The 21,963-nt window shown below is 41.2% G+C and overlaps 3 protein-coding genes across 9 annotated transcripts in view; 2 read left to right on the forward strand and 1 right to left on the reverse strand.

The window, feature by feature from the left end:
- Window positions 1–5,664, forward strand: part of RNF111 (ring finger protein 111) — a 45,681-nt gene extending 40,017 nt beyond the window's left edge. For 2 of the 5 annotated variants that reach the window (XM_082290995.1, XM_082290996.1), the window contains exons 11-14: window positions 144–236; window positions 1,179–1,274; window positions 2,148–2,275; window positions 2,801–5,664. In XM_082290995.1, the coding sequence (XP_082147121.1) occupies window positions 144–236; window positions 1,179–1,274; window positions 2,148–2,275; window positions 2,801–2,918 (435 nt within the window). In that variant the 3' untranslated portion in view covers window positions 2,919–5,664. The remainder of the gene's footprint in view (window positions 1–143; window positions 237–1,178; window positions 1,275–2,147; window positions 2,276–2,800) is intronic. The other 3 variants (XM_082290992.1, XM_082290993.1, XM_082290994.1) reach the window with 3 other exon arrangements.
- Window positions 5,665–6,409: 745 nt separating this feature from the next.
- CCNB2 (cyclin B2) lies at window positions 6,410–11,171 on the forward strand. Of its 3 annotated transcripts, none has more exons than XM_082291051.1 (9): window positions 6,410–6,500; window positions 7,351–7,479; window positions 7,556–7,681; window positions 8,085–8,255; window positions 8,324–8,482; window positions 8,760–8,996; window positions 9,807–9,947; window positions 10,479–10,610; window positions 10,926–11,171. In XM_082291051.1, exons 1-9 carry the CDS (start codon window positions 6,471–6,473, stop codon window positions 11,025–11,027), a joined length of 1,227 nt encoding a protein of 408 aa, XP_082147177.1. In that variant the 5' UTR covers window positions 6,410–6,470; the 3' UTR covers window positions 11,028–11,171. The 3 variants fall into 3 exon arrangements, with proteins under 3 accessions (XP_082147177.1, XP_082147178.1, XP_082147179.1); XM_082291052.1 differs by having other exon boundaries at window positions 10,500–10,610; XM_082291053.1 differs by lacking the exons at window positions 7,351–7,479; window positions 7,556–7,681.
- A 1,463-nt stretch (window positions 11,172–12,634) lies between these two features.
- MYO1E (myosin IE) overlaps window positions 12,635–21,963 on the reverse strand; it is a 77,585-nt gene continuing 68,256 nt past the window's right edge. Inside the window, exons 23-28 of the mRNA XM_082290987.1 lie at window positions 21,597–21,743; window positions 19,954–20,111; window positions 19,422–19,514; window positions 16,928–17,132; window positions 14,217–14,386; window positions 12,635–13,700 (exon numbers count right to left, since the gene is read on the reverse strand). Coding sequence (XP_082147113.1) covers window positions 13,624–13,700; window positions 14,217–14,386; window positions 16,928–17,132; window positions 19,422–19,514; window positions 19,954–20,111; window positions 21,597–21,743 — 850 coding nt within the window. The 3' untranslated portion in view covers window positions 12,635–13,623. The remainder of the gene's footprint in view (window positions 13,701–14,216; window positions 14,387–16,927; window positions 17,133–19,421; window positions 19,515–19,953; window positions 20,112–21,596; window positions 21,744–21,963) is intronic.

A 21,963-nucleotide genomic window follows, 5' to 3' on the forward strand; every position in this document is an offset into this window, starting at 1 on the left:
AGTTGGAATCGTATGCTCAGGCTGAGGAGTATAAATAATAAGTGATTCAATGAAAGCAAAAGGAACTTATATTTTTCAAAGTGAACAGTAAAATACTGAAACTGTTCTGAATAGGTTTAACTTAACATCTGCTGTTTGAATAGGTACCAGACATGGCGGGCTACCCTCACATCCGTTACATTTCATCGGGATTGGATGGAACATCATTCAGAGGCCCTTTCAGGGGCAATTTTGAGGTTTGTAATAGAATAAAACTAGATATATGTCAAAATGTGTCATGAGGGAATATGGGGAGGGTGTATGATAGAGCTAGTTCTGTGTATAGATAGAAAAGAATCATAAAGAAAATACTCTTTACTTACAGAATGCCCTCACCACTGTGGAGTGGGACAAAAGCATATTGAAAAGTTGGTCAGGAAAAGGTGCCCTGGACAATGCAGGTTAGGTGGCAATTAACTGACAGTACCTCTTGCTGTGCATACCACCCATCAGTAGGACAGAGTAGTCATACAACATTCTTACAGAAGGTAGTGGTGTCTCTGAGTAACTGTGCCAGGATCCTCCAAGTGAGGCTGAAACTTGGCCATGTGAACAGTGCTGTCCTGTTGTATAGTGCAGGAATTGAAATGGAGTGAAGGGAAAAAAAACCAGGAGAACATAAAAGGTATCAGATGCAGAGAGTTAATGACCCTATCCACTGAAAACCTCTTCAGTGACATCTCATGGTTGTAATAAACTCATTGCTGGAGAAAAATAAATCAGTCATTGTATTTCAACTTAAGCAACTTTTTTTTTTCTTCAAAGCCTTAATGACTGTTAGAAAGCAAATATTTACATAGCATATTTTAATTGTCTTTTCCTCATTAGACACAGAAGACACACATATCGGTATGTGTGAACATACTGATAGCCATTCCTAGCTGACAAACACTCATTTTATTGTAGTATAATAGTATTTCCCTAGAACTAAAAATACCAGACAGTGTTGTGTGGGTTTTTCTACAGAAGCCCATCACTTTTCCCACACAACATACTCTTTTTGGCTTTGCCTATATTTGAGTAAGTCAGGAAATAAGTTTGTCATTCTAAAAATGAAAATGGGTTAGAATAAAATAAATACTTCCTCAAGGTAGTTGAAATAATAGCTTTTACACTGTTTATTCCTTCATGATTTTTAGGAGCTGATTCACTTGGAGGAACGACTAGGCAATGTTAATCGTGGAGCAACACAGGGAACTATAGAAAGATGCACATATCCCCATAAATACAAAAAGGTGAGGATTTGTCAAATTGTGGCCTGCCTGTAATATTTCTTTGAACATAGAATAATGTTTGTGGTTAGCTTAAATCTGCAGAAATGTCAGTGTCAAAGAGGGCATGTTTTCTGTATCTTGAAATTTCAAGGATTGTAAACAAAGCTTACGATGCCACTTGTTTCACAAGGAAAATTTAAAATTAGTTCCTTAGATAAAGAGCTATGTGATGAACAAAAGTGGTGTGATATGATTAACTTGTTCAGTAGTTACGAGTAGCCTTGTGAGTAGTGAAATAACTGCTGGTAATAGCAAAATTGTCAACAGACTTCAGTGATAACTCATAAACTAAGGCTTTACATTGGCAGTAAATAGTTCACAGTGTTTACCTGCGTGGTATATATCAATTTAACCTTTACTTTGAACACATGGGAACGGCTGGAATACTAGGAGGTTTTGAATCTGGTACACAGTTTTGACAACTGAGGTCGTCTCTCAGTTGGAGTTCAGTCTATGATCATACACAATCCTATCAACATGACATTGTTATTTCTTACTTGATAAATAGTGACAAGACACTAGGTTGATTTTTTTGTTTGTTTGTTGTTGTGTTTTTTTTTTTTTTTATGAATGGAATTAAGATATTTAGACATAGACAATAAGTAAAAGGACTGGTTACAGCACTCTGAAATTAATAGCCCAGTGGACTTCTGTAACTAACAACAGTTAAATCTGAAATGTCCTGGGTTTTGCTCTAAGTGCTGGTTTTTGTTTCATTTTGATTCAAATTCATTTGAATAAATATTAGAAAATGTTTTCAAAGAAATATGTGATGAATATGTATCGAAACCAGATTTTACTCAGTTTGTCAATAATGTCATCTCTACTAATAAGGTAACAACTGATTGGTTCTCACAGAGGAAACTGCACTGCAAACAAGATGGGGAGGAAGGAACAGAAGAAGACACAGAGGAAAAGTGCACCATCTGTTTGTCTATATTGGAGGAAGGTGAAGATGTCAGGTATACAACACTGAATATCAGAATATAATGGTAATGTTCTGGCTTTGATACTAGAATCTGGTGCACTGCTTTACAGCACTGCCTAGGTTAGCAGTTGAAATTAACTACTGGTCATTGAACTAATACAATAAAACAAGTTGCGGTTGAAAATACACGTTTTTCAGTCTGTATTGTCTGTAGGTAGAATGTAGGTTATTTTATTACAATCTCCCATAGTTTGACTGCTTGTGTTACAATGTGAGCCCAAGCTGATGCCCTGAATTAATCAGGACTGTTAGTCCAGTTAAATTCCAGCAGGTTTAAATCAGTCTAATACAGCAGAAGCCAGTTGGTGCTTGACTTCATTGCCCATATCCATTTCTTTTTGGAACTAGACAGAATGTAGGTTCAACTGGAAAAGGCTATGATAAACCTGTGGGAAAACAGAAAAAACAGACCTCAGTAGCAAAGCCCACACCCATTTTTTCCAATGGGTTTGTTGATATGGAAATTACTAACACTAATGTTTTTCTGTTCTGATGACAGGCGCCTTCCATGTATGCACCTTTTCCACCAAGTATGTGTAGATCAGTGGTTGATTACTAACAAGAAGTGCCCCATTTGCAGAGTGGACATTGAGGCTCAGCTGCCTAGTGAAAGTTGACACTGCTTTCCAGAACTCTTGTCCTTCCTCTCGCTCCCTCTCATCCTTCCTGGTACTGCAGTCAACCAAAGATGGCATGACTTACCTGCGCAGATTTGGAAGCATTGAACCCAGAGTGCTGGCTCTGCTATATGGTACAACTAATGCTAGACCTACAGTGTATGTAGAAGACAGTTGAGTTTCAGTGTATTTATAATTTTTTTTTTTTAGGTTTTACATTTTTTTCTTTAAATTCATTACTGTATTTTTTGCATGGTTCCTTGTATTGCATTTGTTTGCACATATTATGGGCTTTGTGACCCCAAACTTGCAGGCGAGATTAGCTGCTTTAGTAAGTAGAATTGTGTGGTCTCTTTTTTGGTTTGTTTTACGTAGTATCAAGCTTTGAAAGTATGATTTCACTCATTACTAACCTCAAATTCCTTAATTTAATCGATCATATATATTTTAGTTTAAATGTATAAAGATCATCTAGAAAAGGATAATATTATGTATTGAGACATTCCTTAATTAGGAAAAAATGGCTGCTGTATATTTACAAGATCAGTTATGAGTCAAATAACATCCTTAATACTGGGAACAGAATATGAACTATATTCAGTTTGACTGATACATATAGCATACCACCAGAGTTTTTGTCTGATCAGATTCTTGTGTTTGTTTTTAAAATTTCAGCACAATGCGGATATATTTGAATGTCAATATTAAACATTTAGACTGCTGTTCAGATTGTATTTATCATTTTCTTCTATGTCTAGAAATTTGAATCCCTAACTTAAATATATGCTGCTGTGAAACAGCTCTTAGTGAACACTAAATGTTGGTTTCAGTTAGCTGGATTGTAGATACTTGCAGATTGAAAGAATTATTAGGGACATGGAAAAAGAGCTTAGAATCTGTTTGGTCTTCTGCTAACTTAAGTTGAAGTATCTGCGCACATTGAGGGTTGGTTTGTTTTTCTTTTTTTTTTTTTTTTTTTTTTGGTTGTGTTTTTTTGTTTGTTTGTTTGGGTTTTGTTGGTTTGTGGTTTTCTTAATATAAAACCGTTCAATAAGGAATTAAAGCTGCAGGGTTTTTGTTTGGGTTTATATACGTGAATTCATAGATTTTTTTAAGGATTCCAGGCTTGTCTTGGGACTTTTATTAGATTTAAAGTTAATAAAGTTAGCTAAATCCACTTGTCTCTTGTTTTTATTTTTCATTAGTAAGTTGAAAGCCTGTAAATTCCTGTAGAAACTGAGACACAAATTATGTGGTTACCTAGTTTTTGCCTTGATCATAGATTCCCTCTTTATAAATTACCAACAGTCCATCACTGATTGAAATATTTTCTATAGTTAAGATTTGCTGCATAGTATAGTATATAGAATTAAGTTATAACATACTAACATTTTGCCTTTGAAGGAGGTTTTAATCTATATCAGGATTCAAGTTGCTCATCAACATTCTTTCACGTATGATAGATTATAGTTTATTTAAATGTGCTCAACATTGCAAAATGCAAATGTGCAAAAACATTGAGACAGTATTACTGTCACTTTGGAAAAGATGTTCCTTGGGGATCATATATGAACATGTCTATTAGCTTGCATTAAGCCACCTGCTTTGTAAGTGGATTGAATAATAAATACCTTCAGTTTCTCTTGTCTTTGTCTTTCATGATCAGATTATGTGTAAAATGGTTTACAGTAAACCTGAAAGATAAACTGTTATGTTTACACTAAAAAAAAAATCCATTTATAAATATTACCTTACCTAACTTGTTGCCTGTTTCTGGTTAAAGCTGCTTACCTTTTATTTTTTTTTTTAACCTGTTAGTAGTAGCATTTGTGAGTACAGTCTATTGCTGGCAACAAACTTAACACCTCTGGCACTGAGGCTTTAAACAGGGAGAAATTTTATTCCAGCATGTGTGATAAGTGGACCTTTTCGAACTTAATTGCATTGCTGAAACTGAACTTCACTTTGTGCTTGTACAATGGGGGATATGGGAGAGAGGCAGAGATTGGACTGCTTCAAAATCTGACTTGGGTTTATGCTAAAGCTTCTTGAACAGTTTGGCTGTAGGAAACTGAAAGTGGCTGCGAAGTTCAAGCTGCATTGCTAGAAATCAGTAAAAGTAACTGGAAGGACTGAACAAACACTTTGTGTTTTCCAGTGACTGTTAAAGGGAAGTTAATTGACCACTAATGCTTGAAGACTGATGATACTCACTTCTAAAAGTTTCCAAGAAGGTACTTGAGAGATACGGGACAAAAAATCCAGGGTCTCTGAAGTAACTGAGACCCTGGGTATGCGATATAATCTATTTTGGCTTTCTTACAGGACAAAGAAGCACAGGTTTGGGTTGTTTTGATTTGTTGGTTTGGGTTTTTTTGGTTTTTTTTTGTTTGTTTGTTTGTTTTAGGAAATATTTTATGGGTCTGATTTGAGTGCCTGGTACTAGAGGTATCTTAGTGATCCATGAATTGATTTGTTATATAATAGCTACTGATACTGTCTTGTTTTTAAATGTATGCATAACATTGTAATGTGATGCTGAACACGTAGCTATTTGTCAGGAATCACAGTGTTCTGATCTTAATGCTATTGCAGGGGCTAAAAAGCTGCAACTTCTGTTCCAGAAGGTTGTGACTTAACCATAGTTTAAGGGAAGGAGAAGGAATAGGCTTTTCATTTTGAACATTTCCACCACTTACTGTGCTTTATATGCTTAGATGCATTGCCTTAAGTTTTCTGCGGCATCTTTGAAGATAAGATTCTCAACAGTATGCATCAAATTACTTTTCATATAAAATTCCATTGTCAAAAGAAATCCTTTTGTATGCAATAAATAAAATGTTAGACTGGTATCATTCAAAACTTGCTTTCGTTGCAATTTTTTCCCCCTTCCCTTGTTTTGCTCTTGAAATCTTGATCTGTAAACATTTTTGTTTACATGTATTAATTACTACAGGTACTGCCTAAGAAAACACTATCTTAGTGAACAATCAGCATTTAGCTGAAGTTAATTATCCTGCTGAACAGAATCGTCTGGAACCTTGGAATTCAGGGCCAATTTTGAGAGACTGGAGAATTGTAAGTAGACTTTTCTGTCAGTTAGGCAACTACGGTAGCGTTGAAGTTCCTGAATCTCGGGGCTCGTTATTAATACTCCTCCGCCCTCTTCGCCTGCCTCCCCACAGCTGGGAGCGCCCTTAACTCGCCACCTGTCGTGGCGGGGCGTTCCCGCGGCAGCGGGCGCGGTGCCGGCGGATTTTGGGGTTACACTCCGCCGTCCGTGAGCTCGGGCTCGGCCCCGCCCTCAGGGAGGCGCTGCGCCCCCCGCGCCGGCCGCGGCCACCGGAAGCGGCTCGAGCCGTTTCCTGCTGGGGTGGAGCCTGTGGAGACGGGCCAATCGGGCGCGTGCATTGTACGAAGTTGTCCAATAGTAGAGCAGGACAGGGTTTAAAGGGAGCCGCGGCGGCGTGGGGGAGCGGCCGCCGGTTTAATTCGCGAACGGAGCGGTTGTGTGCGGAGCGGCGGGCAGCAGCTCTCCTCGCATCCGTGCCCATGGCGCTGCCGGTGACGCGCCGCGCCCCTGTGAGTACCGCCACGGGCGGCGGGCGGGCCGGGGGTGGGGGCGAGAGAGGGGGCGCCGTGGGGCCCCGCCGCTCTTCGCTCTCAGGCGGCGCGGGGTCCGCGGGGTGGGGGGGGGGGGGGCGGCTCTCAGACCGGACGGGACCCCCCCGTACTTGGGCGGGTGAGGCGGCGGCCGGGCCGAGCTGTGGCCCAGCGGTGGGAGGGGGCCCCGTTAAGGGCAGCGCGTGCGCTGCTCCCGCGGCGGCCTGGCCTTGGCCGCCGCGCCTCCCCCACTGAACGCGGGGGGGATGTGGGAGTGGGAAAACTAAAGCTGCTTTAGGGGTAGGTGTAGGAAGGGACTCCGGGAGCCTCTCTTCTGTGGTGATTGTCTAGTGGTTTAAGCTGAACTCCACGAAAAACCTGAAGCCTGGTGGTTTCATTGCTGAGCATAACAAAGAATATTAATTTTTGCGTGTGTAGTATAGCTTTTTGATTTTATGTGGCATATATGTAACAAGGAATTTGCTTTATGCAGCCTCTAGGGGGCGCTGCTACAGTTACAAAGTGTGTGAGTATAATAATAGAGTTAAATAGCAGGTGAGCACTCTGACCTTAAAAAGTTACAAAGTATGAGATAGGATGCATTTCTTAATTTTACAACACCCTTCAGAGAGTACAGTGCTCTGAATCTAGAGGAGACCTCTTCATCTGAACATATGTGACTGGCTAGGAAAGAAAAGCTGGTTGAGTAATGCATAGCAGGCACAGAGGTACACAGGTACAGTGGAGTGGTGGTAAGCGTATAATGGAGTCAGGCATTGGAAAGTTGCTGGTCTCTGACTCTTCAGCTTTTGCAATTTTATCATTTTAGATCACTAGAGGGATGGAGAATGCTGTGTCTGACCTTAAAAGTAAAGCGAAACCTCATGTGACTGGCAAAAGGGCTGCTTTAGAAGAAATAGGAAATAAAGTTGCAACAAGAGGAACGCACGTATCTAAGGTAAAGGCACATTTGAAATCTATATAGAGAAGTTAGATTGCTAGCTCTCTACTAACAATAATTGTTTTTACTGCAGAAAACAGAATGCCCCAAAGCATCCATAAAGCCTGTGAAAGTACCTAGCAAGATGACAAATGGAATTGTACTGCCTAAAGCTCCACCTGCTGTGAATCAAGCAAACAAAGAAACTGATGTTCCAAAGGTAGAAAGCGATGATACTGTTCTGATTTTTAATTTGCTTTGCAGCTTAGAGCTCTACCTTCACAAGGTAGAGCTGTATCTCATTCCTCTGCTGAAAAAGCAAAGCCTCTGTACTGAGGTTTTGGTTTAATGCAGGTTGTACTTAAAGGCTGACATTCAAGTGACAGAACAAACTGTTGAAGTGCTGGATGAAGTTTCTGCTTTAGCTGGCAATTACTAGAAGATGTTGGGATTCTGTGTTTGCAGTATCTCAATGAAAACTTGCTGCACTGGAGCCCAAGCTTCGTTTCAACTTCCATCTAAAGAAGTTGTATTAGTGACTGGTGAAACATGGAAACAAAGGAACATTGAAATGTAAACAGTAGATACATAAGATGCGTTAACAGATATGATCTGTTCCTTAGGTTCTGTCTCCTGTCCCTATGGATGTATCAATGCAAGAGGAGGATTTGTGCCAAGCCTTCTCTGATGTGTTGCTCAACAATGTAGAAGACATTGATGCTGAGGACTGGGAGAACCCCCAGCTGTGCAGTGACTATGTCAAAGATATCTACCTGTACCTGAGGGAGCTCGAGGTAGGATGCCCCACGGCGGCCCCCGTGTCTCCGGGGTTACCTGGCTGCTCACACCGCTCTCCCCACAGCTGCAGCAGTCGGTCCGGCCGCACTACCTGGACGGGAGGACGATCAACGGGCGCATGCGCGCAATTCTGGTGGACTGGCTTGTCCAGGTGCACTCGAGATTCCACCTCCTGCAGGAAACACTGTACATGTGTGTGGCGATCATGGATCGCTTCTTACAGGTGAGAGATTCTTCAAGTCATGCTCAGTAATTATTCGATTACTGTTTGTAAAGGAGTTCAGGATTTAACTTTTCTTTAGAAATCTAACAATCTACAACATCTGCTCTGTGTATAAGAGCTGTTACAGTGCAGCATCTTAACTGAGGCTGTTCCCTTCTTTGAGCACCTTTGACTAGAGTGAAAAACGTCATTTATAAGAATGAGCACTGTCATGCTGGTATCTTAAACTGATAATCTGTTTACCTAGAGTTAGGCATTTTAAATTTCTGTGTTGCAGAGTCATCCAGTACCTCGCAAGAAGCTTCAGCTGGTGGGCGTAACAGCGCTGCTTGTAGCTTCAAAATATGAAGAGATATTGTCTCCTGATGTAGCAGACTTCGTTTACATTACCGACAATGCCTACACCAGTAATGAAATTAGAGAAATGGAGATGATTATTCTTAAAGAATTAAATTTTGATCTGGGACGACCTCTTCCAATTCACTTCTTAAGAAGAGCATCAAAAGCTGGGGAGGTGGGTACTTGTCCTCATTATCTAGCACTTTCCTTTATTGGTAAAGTCTATGGGGATTGCTTCTGGCATTTTTATCATGTGATCTTACCTCCTGCTTAAATGCTGGATGAAGAAATGCTCAGCTCTGAAACTCCACCGTGTGGAGTAACATGACAATGTCACTGTGGTAGCCAGTAGTATTTCACATTTGTATCTACTACGGCCTATGTTCAGCCTTAGAGGCAGTGATTTTACTGTTCAGCTAAGAAACCTTGCTTTTAATCTTTTTAATCCTGGTGATCAGGGTACTTATTAGTAAAACATTAGCCGTGTTGCAGTTCTTTGTAATTTCTGCTTGCAAATACTGTGATATTTAAGAATCAAAAGATAAGCTTTCTCTTTGACACAACCCTTTCTTTCTCCACCTCAGTAGTTACATTCAAGTGAACTGTCCACTCTTTGAGGTGGGCTTCGATTGCCTCAGCAGACCACTGAGTAACTCAAATAAGTAATTTTACATCTCTCCTCCTTTAGTTTGCATTACAGAAGGAGCACTTGTATCCCCAGTTGGGCACAGCAGTACCTGATACTGCAGTTTTCTGTTAAAATCCCTCACTTGACTTTGTGTCCAAATTCCAAAGGGCTGCTAGTCTAGACTGATGTGGTCACTGGTCTTGATTTTGAGAGGAATGTCTGTTAGAAAGGATGGTCCCTAAACTGTAGTAAAGATTTTGCTATTTTTGTTTTGTTCTTGAACACAATAAGCAATTCTGAGTGATTGTGCTGAAGTGAAGTGAAATTTTGTGGATTAACAAGCTCTCAACCTGCTAGGCCGATGCTAAGCAACACACTCTAGCAAAATACCTGATGGAGCTGACACTGATAGACTATGACATGGTTCACCATCGTCCTTCAGAGATTGCAGCTGCTGCATTGTGCCTGTCTCAGAAGATTCTGGGACATAACAAATGGGTGAGTATTTTAATCAAACTTGTTGTTAGGAGTTTTTTCTTCGGTCAATGGAATTGAACCAATAAAAAAGCACTTAAGAAAATTGTGTTTAGGTTGGTAACAATGCTGGTGCTGGAATGACAGTTGGACAGCCTGATGCATAAGGGCAGGTAGAAAAAGGAATGTGCCAGTAAAAACTCACAATCCTTTTCTGTGTGAATAGTGTGGTACAAAAGGATTTTTCTGTTGGAATTGAGTTACAGAAGGCTACACTGTAAGTAAAAGTAGATTTTCATAATTCTTGAAGTGCACGTAGTTGTGGACCATGAGTAAGTGAGTTGTAGTTCAGCTGGTTGTTTTTTTATTCTCTGTTCAGTCCAGAATCATGGTCCCTGATGTGTCCAGACTTCTGCACATCAGGTTACTCTGGATCTGTCATTTGAACTGACAGCTACAGCTTCCAGCACTTGAGTCTTAGCCATGAAGCTTAGGGTGTCTGCTGCCTGAAGGGATTGTGCCTTCAGCAGCAATTCCCCCATCATAAATCTCAAGTTTGTAACTGTTCTGCTGCAGGGTACAAAGCAGCAGTACTACACTGGATATGCAGAGGACAGTCTTGTGATGACCATGAAACATATGGCCAAGAATGTGGTCAAAGTAAATGAGAAGTTAACAAAATACATTGTAAGTATAACTACTTAAATCCTCTCTATAATGTTTTAAAAATAGCTTTGCTGCATATTGTGGCTCCTTAGGTAAAGACTCCATATGTTATCTCAAAGCATATGCTCTTCTGACAAGCCTGTGAGAGGCTGTTGCATTAATGTTAACATCAAAACCTTTTTGACAAGTTGTGCTCTTGTTACTTTGCAAACTGGTTCACTGCCAACCTTGTTTGTTTGCTTGTTTTCCAAGCAGGCAAGCTAACTGACCAAAAAATCATCTGAGCATAAATACTGTATGTGTAAAACTTCTGTATCTCTGTTCTCTATTCTGCAGGCTATCAAGAATAAGTATGCAAGCAGCAAACTACTGACCATCAGCACCATCCCTCAGCTGAACAGCGAGATCATTAGGGATCTGGCTGCATCACTCTTGTGAAGCCCTGGGCAGCAGGGCCTGATGGGGTGTGCACTTTGTCTGTCTACTGCTTTTGTACATAGCATTCCAGCCTCCCGCAGACAGTTCCGACTCACGCAGAAGGTGACATTTTAAATTTGCTTTGTAACACAGCTTTCTATCTAAAAATAAAACTCCTTTCTTTTAAATATTGTGAGTGTGACTCTTTAAGGTACAACCTATGTATTTGCAATCTAATGTCCAAGCAGAACATTTGACTAAATAGGTGATTGTTACAACTTGCAGTTAAATGGGCTTGATTATTCTCTGTGGTTGCTTCCAAAGAGAATCTCCAAGCTTTGTATCTTGCATTGTATTTATTATTTTCAGTCTTAACATAAAGAACAGGCAGACAGTGCATCTTTTCTGTTGTACCTTAAAGAACACTAAATATGTACTTTATTTCAGTGCCTTATTCCAAGAAAGTGTACTGGAATTTTTTTTTTTTGTAGGTTGTTGCCTTCAAGCTTGGGGAAAGTAGGCTAGCTTTAATGGGTATTAACCTTGTAAATCTGTGTGTTTCTCTGTGTGCTTAAAGGGAGCTAAGGTAGAAAAACTAGAAGGCTCCTGTAATGCTAACACCTAGGCAGGGAATACAGGTGTGGAACTGTGGGGAGGAGACCTTCTGAAAGCAGCTCAGCTCTTGAAACCTTCTCCACTTCCTGAAAAGAACCCCCCTTAGTTTTTTCATTACCTGTTCACTTGCCCACATCTTCTCTTCCCCCCGCCCCTTCTCCAATAAACCTCTGTACCTGGGATTACAGAGTCAAACCCCCCATAAGGCAGTTCTTCTTTGCCTCTTCCTTGACATTTTGCTTGCTTTTGTCTTTGTTTCTGCTCTGTCAGTATCTGTATGCTCAGGGAATACAAGCCTGTAATTAATGCAGCTTTTCTACCTCAATACCTCATGTAGGTCTTTTTGTTAAATTAATCCTGTATCAGTAATGTTTAATTACAGACCTTTTGGGTAGTCTCCAGGTTATACTGAACTCATTACCTTCCTTCCACGCTGAGCTATTCTATGACTGTTCCAGCATCTCTTCTTAACGAGCATGCTGGCTCTGATGTAAAAGGCAAGAACCTCATGCTACAGAACCGACCTAGACCCCAGTGCTCCTGTGTGGGAAGGATGTTGAACTTACTGGGTTTTATCTCCTCAAGCAGATTTTTCTCTCCCCTGTGCTAAGTAAACCTAGCACTTGCTGCAAATGATCTTCTGAAAAATGTGCTTCATTCCTTGTGTGGATGTAATTCCTCCCTTGGAGTGAGGTCCTCATTCCTGTCTCCCAGAAACAGTTTTTACAGCAGATGGTTTGTGTACCTAAGTTAGACTTAGGCAACGGTTTAGGAGGGATTCAAGATTTTTAGCTGTATCTTAAAGCTTATGCAACTTTTTAATACCAACATATCCAGGGCTTTTTAACTGTTCTTAACAGGAGAGAACAGCACTTCAGCTGGGCATAGGGAAAAATAATTGGGAGTGAAGAAAAGACTTAAGAAGTCAGTGCAGTAAAATCCTGAAGACATTGTGTATGTGAGAACAAACTGCACAGAGAACAAATAAGACGTGTTGATCTTCCTGTGTTTTATTTTACGGAGGTTCAAAAGGCAAAGCAGGAATTCTCAGAACAGCAGGGCAAGCACCAGCCACTCTGCTGGGGGAGGCAATCAGACTTGGGCAGTAACACCTGTGCTTTTGCTATTTAAAAGAAGGAGTAGTGCATATCTGTAAGTACCTGGCTTAAAAATTCTAGCAGTACTACTTCATAAGAACAGTGGACTACTACATTATACATTTTTACATGTTTCTATCATAACCAGTTTTTATATACAGTATATAACTATTTCTGTAAATGTACAGCTCTGCATAAAGACACTTCCTATAACAGGTAGAGTATTAAACATAAATCCAACATGGGCCAGCCATATTATAATATAAATCTTGAAGAAGGCAACATTGTTTAGCATACAGTACTATGTGGTTCTCTGTTTTAAATTCTTACAGTGCCTGTTGGGAGTCCCTAAACACACCTGCAAACACAAACCAGTTCCATTACATCTCTGTACAGAATTACTTAAATAGACCATCACAGTAGTTTTTTAGATGGTAATATCCCAAATGAGCCTCTATCTTTTTGACATGTAGCAGCATACTTATTAACATGTTCCCCAGAATGATCTGCATTAGATGAAATGTGCATTTAACATTATCTTCAGTAGATAATTTAAAAGATTACTGATATTCAGCTGAAGGCACTTACTAAATACACCCCTTTCGAAGTTCCTGGTCCCGGACTGTAAAGCACCTGTTTCAGGAAGATGGTGGGTTTGAGCATTCTTCACTTACCAGGTGTTTAAACCAGGTTTTAAATATAATAAATAATTGGTCAGTTCATTGCTGTATGGTGCTGAGACAAAGATCAAAGTCTGTACTGTGGGTAACTCTTCCTGCTCATACACAATTTACTGGTGAAAATACTGCTGAGAACAGCAGATCTTGGAAGAACAATGTCCTGAAGGCAAGGGAAAACATCATCAACCACTGGTACCTCTATGTCAATTATTCTCTGACAGTCTTTTAAATTTTGGTGACGTAATTGTTGGGAAAGAGACCTTGTTTCCCTCGTAGTCTTCCTGTCCACCAGCCAGAAGGATCTGCAACAAGGACAGCAAGGGTAAGGAGTGAGCTCTGGAAAGCGTTTCTGTGTACTTGGTGCAACCTGTGGCAAAGCTGTACCACTCAGTGAGAGCCTTCTCAGGAAGGAATGAGGGGATAGGATGTGGAGTGTTCATCTTTTGGCCACATCATTTTGCCTTGGGGAGGGTGCTTTGGAGACCCAGAGTTGGAATTGGTTAACTACTTTTTGCTTCTTGTGCTACAGCTGTGGTTTAGGCTAATTTTCCTCTAGAGGCAGTGACCGAATTACTGTCTCACTAAATGTACAGCTCTGCAGTACCCAGTGACACAGGTCTGTGGTCTGTCTCTGACATGCTCTTGAGTGAAGAGGTTGGACTGGGGTGGAGGCTTCTGTGCCCCCTGAGCCATCATGGAAATTTGCAAGCCTAACAAGAGAAGAGGAACTGGGGTGGCTTGGGAAGTCCTGTCCTAACTCCTCGTGACAATGTACCTTCAAGACCAGCACTGAAATTCCAGCCCCTGTGTGTCCATACCTTCCTTGATGATGTCAATGATATCGTTGGCGTTGAAGCTGAGCTCGTCGGTGTCCTGCGCGTCGTAGGCGTAGAGCGCCCGGCACTGCGGCACCTGCGGCTTGGGCTTGGGCTGCGGCTTGGGCCTTCCTCCGGCCGGCGGCGGGCGGCTCGACGTCTGCCTGCGGACACTGACCGACAGCAAGGGCTCGTGGGCTTTGGGGCTTGTGACTCAAACCTGAGCTTTAGCAAACCCCTCTGTCTTAATGAATTCATTTTGAAGAACATCACAGAACAAGGGAAAAAAGATTTCTTGAATGTCACAACACTTAAAAATAGCAGTGTGAGACTTCCCTGGGAAAGGGACAGAGTTGCCATTTCTTTCCTATGGAAATGGATGAGTAAGGACTTCCCAGCAGTTCAAATGAAGATATTTAGTGCCCAGGCTGAAATGGAAGCAAATGTGCACATGCGGTTCATGCATATCTTGGTATCTGCACAGCTTAGGCTGTGTCTCTCCCCTTGCCCCAATGTCAACAGGGATTTAGTTTTTAGTATCAAAAACAAATTTCCAGCTCACAGGCTTGCTACTTTACCATTCTTGTGACTAAGCTGCAACAGAGACTTGCATATCTTTTAAGTTGCCTCAGATTCCAGGGCCATCTATGGACTTGTTCTGTTATAGCCAACTCTGAAGCAGCAGGGGAGATGCTGCACAAACTGTTACAGCTGTGACCACTCCAAAGATTAGGAAGGGGAAAGAGGGAAGAAATGCATTTTGCCAGCTCATCAGCTAATAAAGGCTGGAAGAGAGAACAGGTATTAGACTCAGTATGTCAGTTTAAAATTAATAATATATGTGCTGAATGACAAAAACTGTAATGATGTGGAGGAGAATGAATTGTGATCATGTAATGTAATGCCATGGTAACATTACACAGCTTTTGCAGAACAGGGTTACAGTTACTTACACAAAGTCCTAGGCTTAATTTTGTCAATAAACCTGTCTAATTCTAACTTTGTAGTGAACTGCACCAGAAAATAAGATTTGAAGTATGGGTTATAACAGCACTTCAGTTCTCAATGCATCTATGAGGGGAGAGATTTTCTCCCATTCTTCAGCATCTACTGCCTTTGCTCAGGGTAGGAGATGTTCTGAAACCTAGACCTACATATGGAAACTAAAGAGTTCAGCACAAGTCTTGGAAAATAGCTCAGCTTTTGTGCAGCCATGGTAGAACTAGGGTATCTTAAATGAGATGTTTTGCTGCTGCAAGGGAGCCTGGTGATTTTCATCTTGGTCTTGTACTGGATTGTTAGTACCACTGTATCCTTCTTGGCAGCTTTGCTAAAAATGAACCTAATTCTAATCCTTAAAAATTTTTATCTACTTATATATGGCTATTCACACCTCTTCTAGCTTGCAGCTTCCTTTTGAAAAGGAACAGGCAGAGAAATGCTCATCTGAAATCCACAGCTGAATACAGTTATGTTGTTTCTTTTCAGTGCATTAATAAAGGAGCTCGTAATGCTCAGGAAGACAGCCATGGGAATGTCACTTTTGTTAAGAGTACTTCCTTTGGTTACTGCTGCAGAACAGCTGAGATGTTCGGGTTTGGCTTTATCCTATGGCTTATGTGTTTTTGTTGTTGTATGAACTGTAGTCTCAAGACAAAATCTAATATTAGTAAAAGAGTTTAACAGAAGAAGCTGACATGTGAGAAGAACATCTCACCACCTAAAGACTCTATGTCTTATTGTTATTACAAGATGGAACGTGCCTGAAAGTGTTAGGATGTGCTGATGGGTTTGAAAGTGGTAAAATAAGTAGCAGTGACCACTTCTTTGTGATTTTCTTATTTGAAGATTAATCTTAAACAGGAAAATGCTCTAAATATGCCTGAAATACCTTACAGGTAACACTGGGCACAGTGGGGTAAAATGACTGCCATTAGTACAACTGAAAAGACCTCTGTACCTGCCTAACCTTGCTTGAGGGCTCTGTGTTCAGGAACTAGAAAGCCCCTCCTAAGGAACCCTGTGCACTTTCATTTCTCAAAATCTATCAATTGTGCACATTTATGGTATTACTTGATTTCTGTGAGGTGTCTAATGCTCACTAACATTGTAACTAATATATCAAATCAGCAAAAGAATGCTTAGGCCAACAGGGTAATTCAGTGCAGAACACTTGCTAAGGAGCTTGTCTGCTGATTGACAGCTGAGACAGGGCTGTTTGTACAAAAAGGTGCTCTTGATACGGTTAAAAATAAATATACTTTTGCTGCCTCCAAGAATCCCCATTCATGCAGATCATGGGAGTTATCAGCAAACTGCTGCTTCTTTCTTTTTTTTTCATAGCGCTGCTGAGTAGGAAGCAGTCTTTGACAATTAAGTGACACTCAAGATTCCCACTATAGTGAAGCTCCACTAATGTTCTACAGGAGTGGAATAAGGAAAACTGCTGGGTCACTGAAAAACCTTAAAATTTTTTAAGGCCATCAACATTCAAATTTAAGATATTGAACTAGTACTGCTTCACCTTTATTCCTACAGCTCTAGGACAGCATATGTGTTTTGGAATCTGATGGAATGGATGATACCTTAGAGTACAGCTCAATAGCACAACCTGGTGATTGACATACAGAGTATATCAGTTATGAACAGTTTGAGTGTGTGAAACTATTGGCAAAAATGGGCATCTTTTTCTCAGATTCAATGTAAAATCTTACCCAGCTGCTCCTTGGTCAGGTACTTTCAAGAAATCCAAGCTTTCTGGTTGCTGTGAAATCTTGCCTGATCCTCCCGACATTTGCCGTGGTAAAGCTGGTCGTGTCATACTTGTGTACAGGTTCTTCTGGTTGGCCCATTGATTTCCTGGGATCTGGGGATGGGCTGCAGATTGGGGGGAATTTATTACTCCATTTTGGTGCTGACCTAGAAGTAAATAAAGTGTGAATGCATGCATTCCAAACTGCAGCTCAGTAAAGGTAACCTTTTCCTTGTGCTGATTGAAGGCTTAACTGTCAGACACAGCTGTCAGAGAGCCCCACCTATCAAGGAACCTGAAAACCAAATCATGTTGAAATGTTGATTTATACTCGGTTTCTGGACTGCTGACAATCTGTTTTGGGTTCACAACTGCATGGACTTGTGCTCAGGTTTAAGATGTGTGCCCTGAGTGTTCTAAGTGAGCACAAGGATTAGCTCTCTGCTGAGTTCCAGTTTAGCTAACATGGTACCACCACACCTCTAAAACATTGCCAAATATTTTATCCAGATAAGGGTTAATCCAAAGCTAGCCAGAATTGTTTCTTTTTCTTTTGAAGTTCAAACTCAGTCTACCACATATTCAAGGAATTAGACTGTTTCTATTAAGTCGCTATAAATACTGGTCTGTTTTAACAAGCATGGGGTGGGGGGGAGTGTTTGGGCTTTTTTATTGTTCTGTTAAAAAAAATATACCTTGATGCTATTTTGATAGTTGAAAAGGAGTCTGAATTTTCTAGAAGTGACATGGATTTATGCCTTTAAATAAACAATTATGCCTCTAACTTGAATTTAAAGCAAACCCACCCATGTCTGAGCTACTTGAGGTGTCAGGGCCTGAAGAGCACAAGTCAGCATGCTTTACATTCCTAAAACCCCTATGGAGCAAAGCAGGAGCTATGCTTCCATTAAAATTCCATTTCCTTAATGACAGGGGTGACCCTCTCCTTTGCCATTGTGATTATGCCTGCTAAACATTAGCAGAGAGACCAGCTGTGCAGAGAGGAGAATTCGTAATCATGGCACCTGGGAAAACCCTACTGAATTCAACAGCTGTTCTGTGCTGATATTCTCTGGATACTGTGGCAGAACTTAAGGGTCATAAACGCCTACATTAAACCCCACTTCACAATCCAAGCCAACATGGCACATACTTTAAGGTGATATAAATAAAGGTTTGGGTTATTCTGAACATGTACAGAACACTCTGTTCAGCTGCTGCACCACTGATTTCAAGCCAAGATGTGAGAATACCAGAACCCAGGTAGTTGTTTGGGACTTTCAAGGAGGAATGTGCCCAAATCATGACAAGGCTTCAAACTCCTTGAAAGTCTGGACAGTGTAACTGGAACTCTTTTGTAACACGTCTGCAATTTTATTTTTCCAGCTACATGTGGCTACTTTACTTAACATACAAAGAACAACCAAATAAACCAAAATCTATGTTACTAGAACCTACAGAGAGGTCTGTAAGAAAACCTTCTAGTCACCTTTAAAATGTACCCCAATGCCTGAGGGTCAACACAGCACTTAACTTCAGCAATGACACTTCTCCTAGCTATAAAACTGCTGAAACAGTTTTTAAAAGTATAAACCAGACTCTGATCTTGCTTTAACTGATGTACAAATACTCACTATATGTCTGCCAACAGGTCAGTTCCTTACAGTAATTTCCCACTTCACAACCAGTTCTGGCACATCACACAGTCCTTAGTTTGACTCAATACAGCTGTGAGGATTTGGAATTGTCTATTTGATTTGGTGACCAAGATTGTCACACCCCCAACTTCCACCATTAGCACTGTGCTTCTCAATAAACAGCAGCTGACTGAAAGAGGACTCTTTGTTAAAAAGAAACTACTCTGGGAGTGTAAGTAAAAAAAAAACCTCTTGGGAAATGCCGGGTCAATGGAATATTGTTCTCCCCTCTGAGTTCACAAGCAAAATTAATCATATCTGCCCAGGGCAGAAGTGGAACACCCTAATGACATCAGTCCCCTGCAGAAAGGGCTGTTCACTGGCACAGTTGCTGTGTCCCAGCACTCAGGCACACACGAGTTGTAACATGTCTGACAGGGCAGGACAATGAGACACAAATTGCATTCTGTGCTGTGGCTGGCACTAAAAGCAGTTTCACTGCAAAGCATTGTCTATAGCTTGATAAGCATAGAGCTTGTACTCTTCACAATGGAGACAGCTACAGGCTCAGGTTTACATTCAGTGACTTTTACCAAGTGTCTGAACAAGTCACCATCCACAACAAGCTGGACATCTCTGGGGGAATATCCAGCAAGACACTTCATAAAATGCCTACAAACATGCTTTCCAGGCAGGATTTTGTAAGAGAAATTTTAACTGTCACCATGATTTTTTTACTGGCTAAAAATTACCAGATGACAAGAGAAAAACAAAAGTCTCCATTTGGAACTCTGTTTTTCCCAGGCTAAGAGGACTTACCCGGAGGAGGTGGTGCAGCTCTCATAGGATAAGCCTGATTTTGAGACCTGCTGGAATACCCTCTGCCTTGGGTAAGGTTCCGTCTAGTAGGACCTAGAAGAAACCAGCAACATTCTGTTACCCCTTCAAAATTACATTAATTAGGTAAATCCTGCTGGCTGCCAGACCCCCTGTTCTGTCATCAGAAAGAGCTCATCTTCAGGAATAAGGAATCTGACTGCTGCAGGGTTGGCCAGGCTGTTACAAAGCATTAGGTGCAAAAAGGATGACTTTGGGATATTCTCCCTTTTGTGATCCAGTTCAAGCTGAGGATATAAAGCAAAGCCTTCTTGCCACTACAGGAAACAAGGCCCAGAACACTGACAGCTGTAGAGCAGCAAGGAATTCTGCTGTATCCTTAGGACCTTTGTGTAAGTGTTACAGAGAAATTAATATAGAACACAGTGAGGCTAGAGCCAGGACGGATAGAAAAGTCCACCATTCTCTGAATTTATAAACCTTTCCCCAATTTCTAGAGGAAATTCATACTTACGGGAATTCTTTGGTAGCCCTGGTCCAATGCTGATCTGCAGCACTTTATTACTTGGTTTTAGAATGGCTACATCTCCTTGGCCTTGCATAAACTGCACTTGTCGAGAACCAGCACTGCTCCAGGGCCCCCAGCTCTCCTTCTTCAGCTTCACTTCAAGTCTGACAGAAGCATGTGAACACATGAATGAAAAAAACCCAGAATTCCTACATCAAATCAAGACAGTACTACCTGGCAGCAGATAACTTAGAAATACAAAATTAAAAGCTTACACTGAGAATCTGCATTCCATGAGTGACTCAGCTGACATAACCACCTAATTAAATCTTTTTTCCATGCTTTTTTTTTTTTTTTAAATGTTCTTCTTAATTGACACTTTAATTTTCCTGGTACAGCTTCTCAAAGGAAGTTTTAAGATGCCCTGGAGAGGACAGTGAGCTTTGAAGAAAGATGTGTGAGCCCTCAGCCACCAGTGCCTCTGGCACTGCCTCTGCTGGTGCTGCTCGAGGCTGTGTTTGGGGACATTGCCCTGTACACACAGTCAGAGGTGCACACACACTGGAGGGGTGGGTGGCTGTACACTGCCCTGCGTGGGCTTTGGGGCAGGCCCCATGCTGTGCTGCAGGTGAACAGTTCTGCATACAAACACCTCACCCTTTCATTTTACACTCCTTCCCATGCAGGCACACATACACACGCACATTCTTTCCCAGCACTGCCACACTATCCTCTGAACTGTACCCAGATATGGTTTTGGGCAAGACCCCAAAAGTGTAATATATGACATTTACTGCTGGCACTGGCTTTGCATTCCCAGTGCACAGGAGTGTATGCTACAGTAATGTTCCATACTTCCACACTCAATGCTCCTTCTACACCCTTTACAAACAAAAATAGTGATCTACTGATGCCTTTCGTAATTCCTCCACCTTTTTGAAGGCAATAAAATAAACATACAAATCCAAGGCCTGCTGTTGCTGATCTCCTTAATGGGTGGAAGTATTAACAAAAGCACATGTTTGCTGGGATTGTTTCCAGGATGTCCTCACAGCCAAAATGCTCATCAGACATGCTCTAGGTTTTCAGGCTTGTTTCTAAAAAATGTTCCCAATATCATTTACTTAAGTGAGGCCTCTTTAGAATTATTCTTTTACCCTGCAGTCCCCTGCACTCACAAACTTCAGCATTTCAGACTGTTATATTACATGCCAAGAATTCTTTCAAACTCTTCATTGAGATGTCTGCACTCCTAGGTGAAGGTGAAGAAGCAGGAAGGGGATGCTCCCTGCCCCTGTCAGGAGCCAAGCAGCAGCTGTGCAGTGGCTGTGCAGGGCCCTGCCCTGGGCTCTGCTGGCACAGCTGCTCCATGGCAGAGCTGCAGAGGCCTGGGCCCAGTGCCACAGGCAGGAGAAAGAAGGCAGCTCTCCATGCACACACAGTGGGAAGGGGCAACTGGCCCTGGTAAATCCTAACCTGTTACTCCAACAAGGCAAGCACAAAGTCTGGTCTCCTCGCACATACAGGGTTTTACACTGTGCTACCTCCTGTTACTGTAAATAAAGTACAGCTTGCACTCACTCATTTGCCCTGACAGCAAGAACAAAACATTTATCCCTAAAAGCCCATTGAAAAAGGCCATAACTCACGTATTGCTAAATTTCAGAGGTAGTTTTCTTTGTGTTTTCTCTTCGTATCGTTTAGATAAGAGGCTTAAAAACTCCGTTTTGAAGACTGATTCAAGCAAACTATCGTATTCCTGTTCATGTAGAATGAAAATGTCATCCTGCATGGTGCTGCAAGGAAATCAGAGCATATACCATCCAGTTTAAAATGTCATCAGCAAATACAGCCAGCATTATAATGATATTTGCAGAGTACTCATGGTTAATTTTTAAAAACATACAAAGTCCAAGCAGCATTAATTACAGAACCTTGCTTTCTGAGAACAGGTTTGTTTTTTTTCAGGAGCTGGTAATGGAATATCTGAAATAATCCCTTTTGAGAGACAGGAAT

Source organism: Coloeus monedula (genome assembly GCF_965178545.1).
Source record: "Coloeus monedula genome assembly, chromosome: 14".
NCBI lineage: Eukaryota > Metazoa > Chordata > Aves > Passeriformes > Corvidae > Coloeus > Coloeus monedula.

What these genes read in the sequence shown, in the direction of transcription:
- CCNB2 (XM_082291051.1), top strand. Translation starts at nt 6,471, where the DNA reads ATGGCGCTGCCGGTGACGCGCCGCGCCCCT. An exon ending in CGGTGACGCGCCGCGCCCCT is followed by an intron (nt 6,501 to 7,350) that starts GTGAGTACCGCC and finishes TTATCATTTTAG; the next exon opens with ATCACTAGAGGGATGGAGAA. An exon ending in AGAAGTTAACAAAATACATT is followed by an intron (nt 10,611 to 10,925) that starts GTAAGTATAACT and finishes TCTATTCTGCAG; the next exon opens with GCTATCAAGAATAAGTATGC.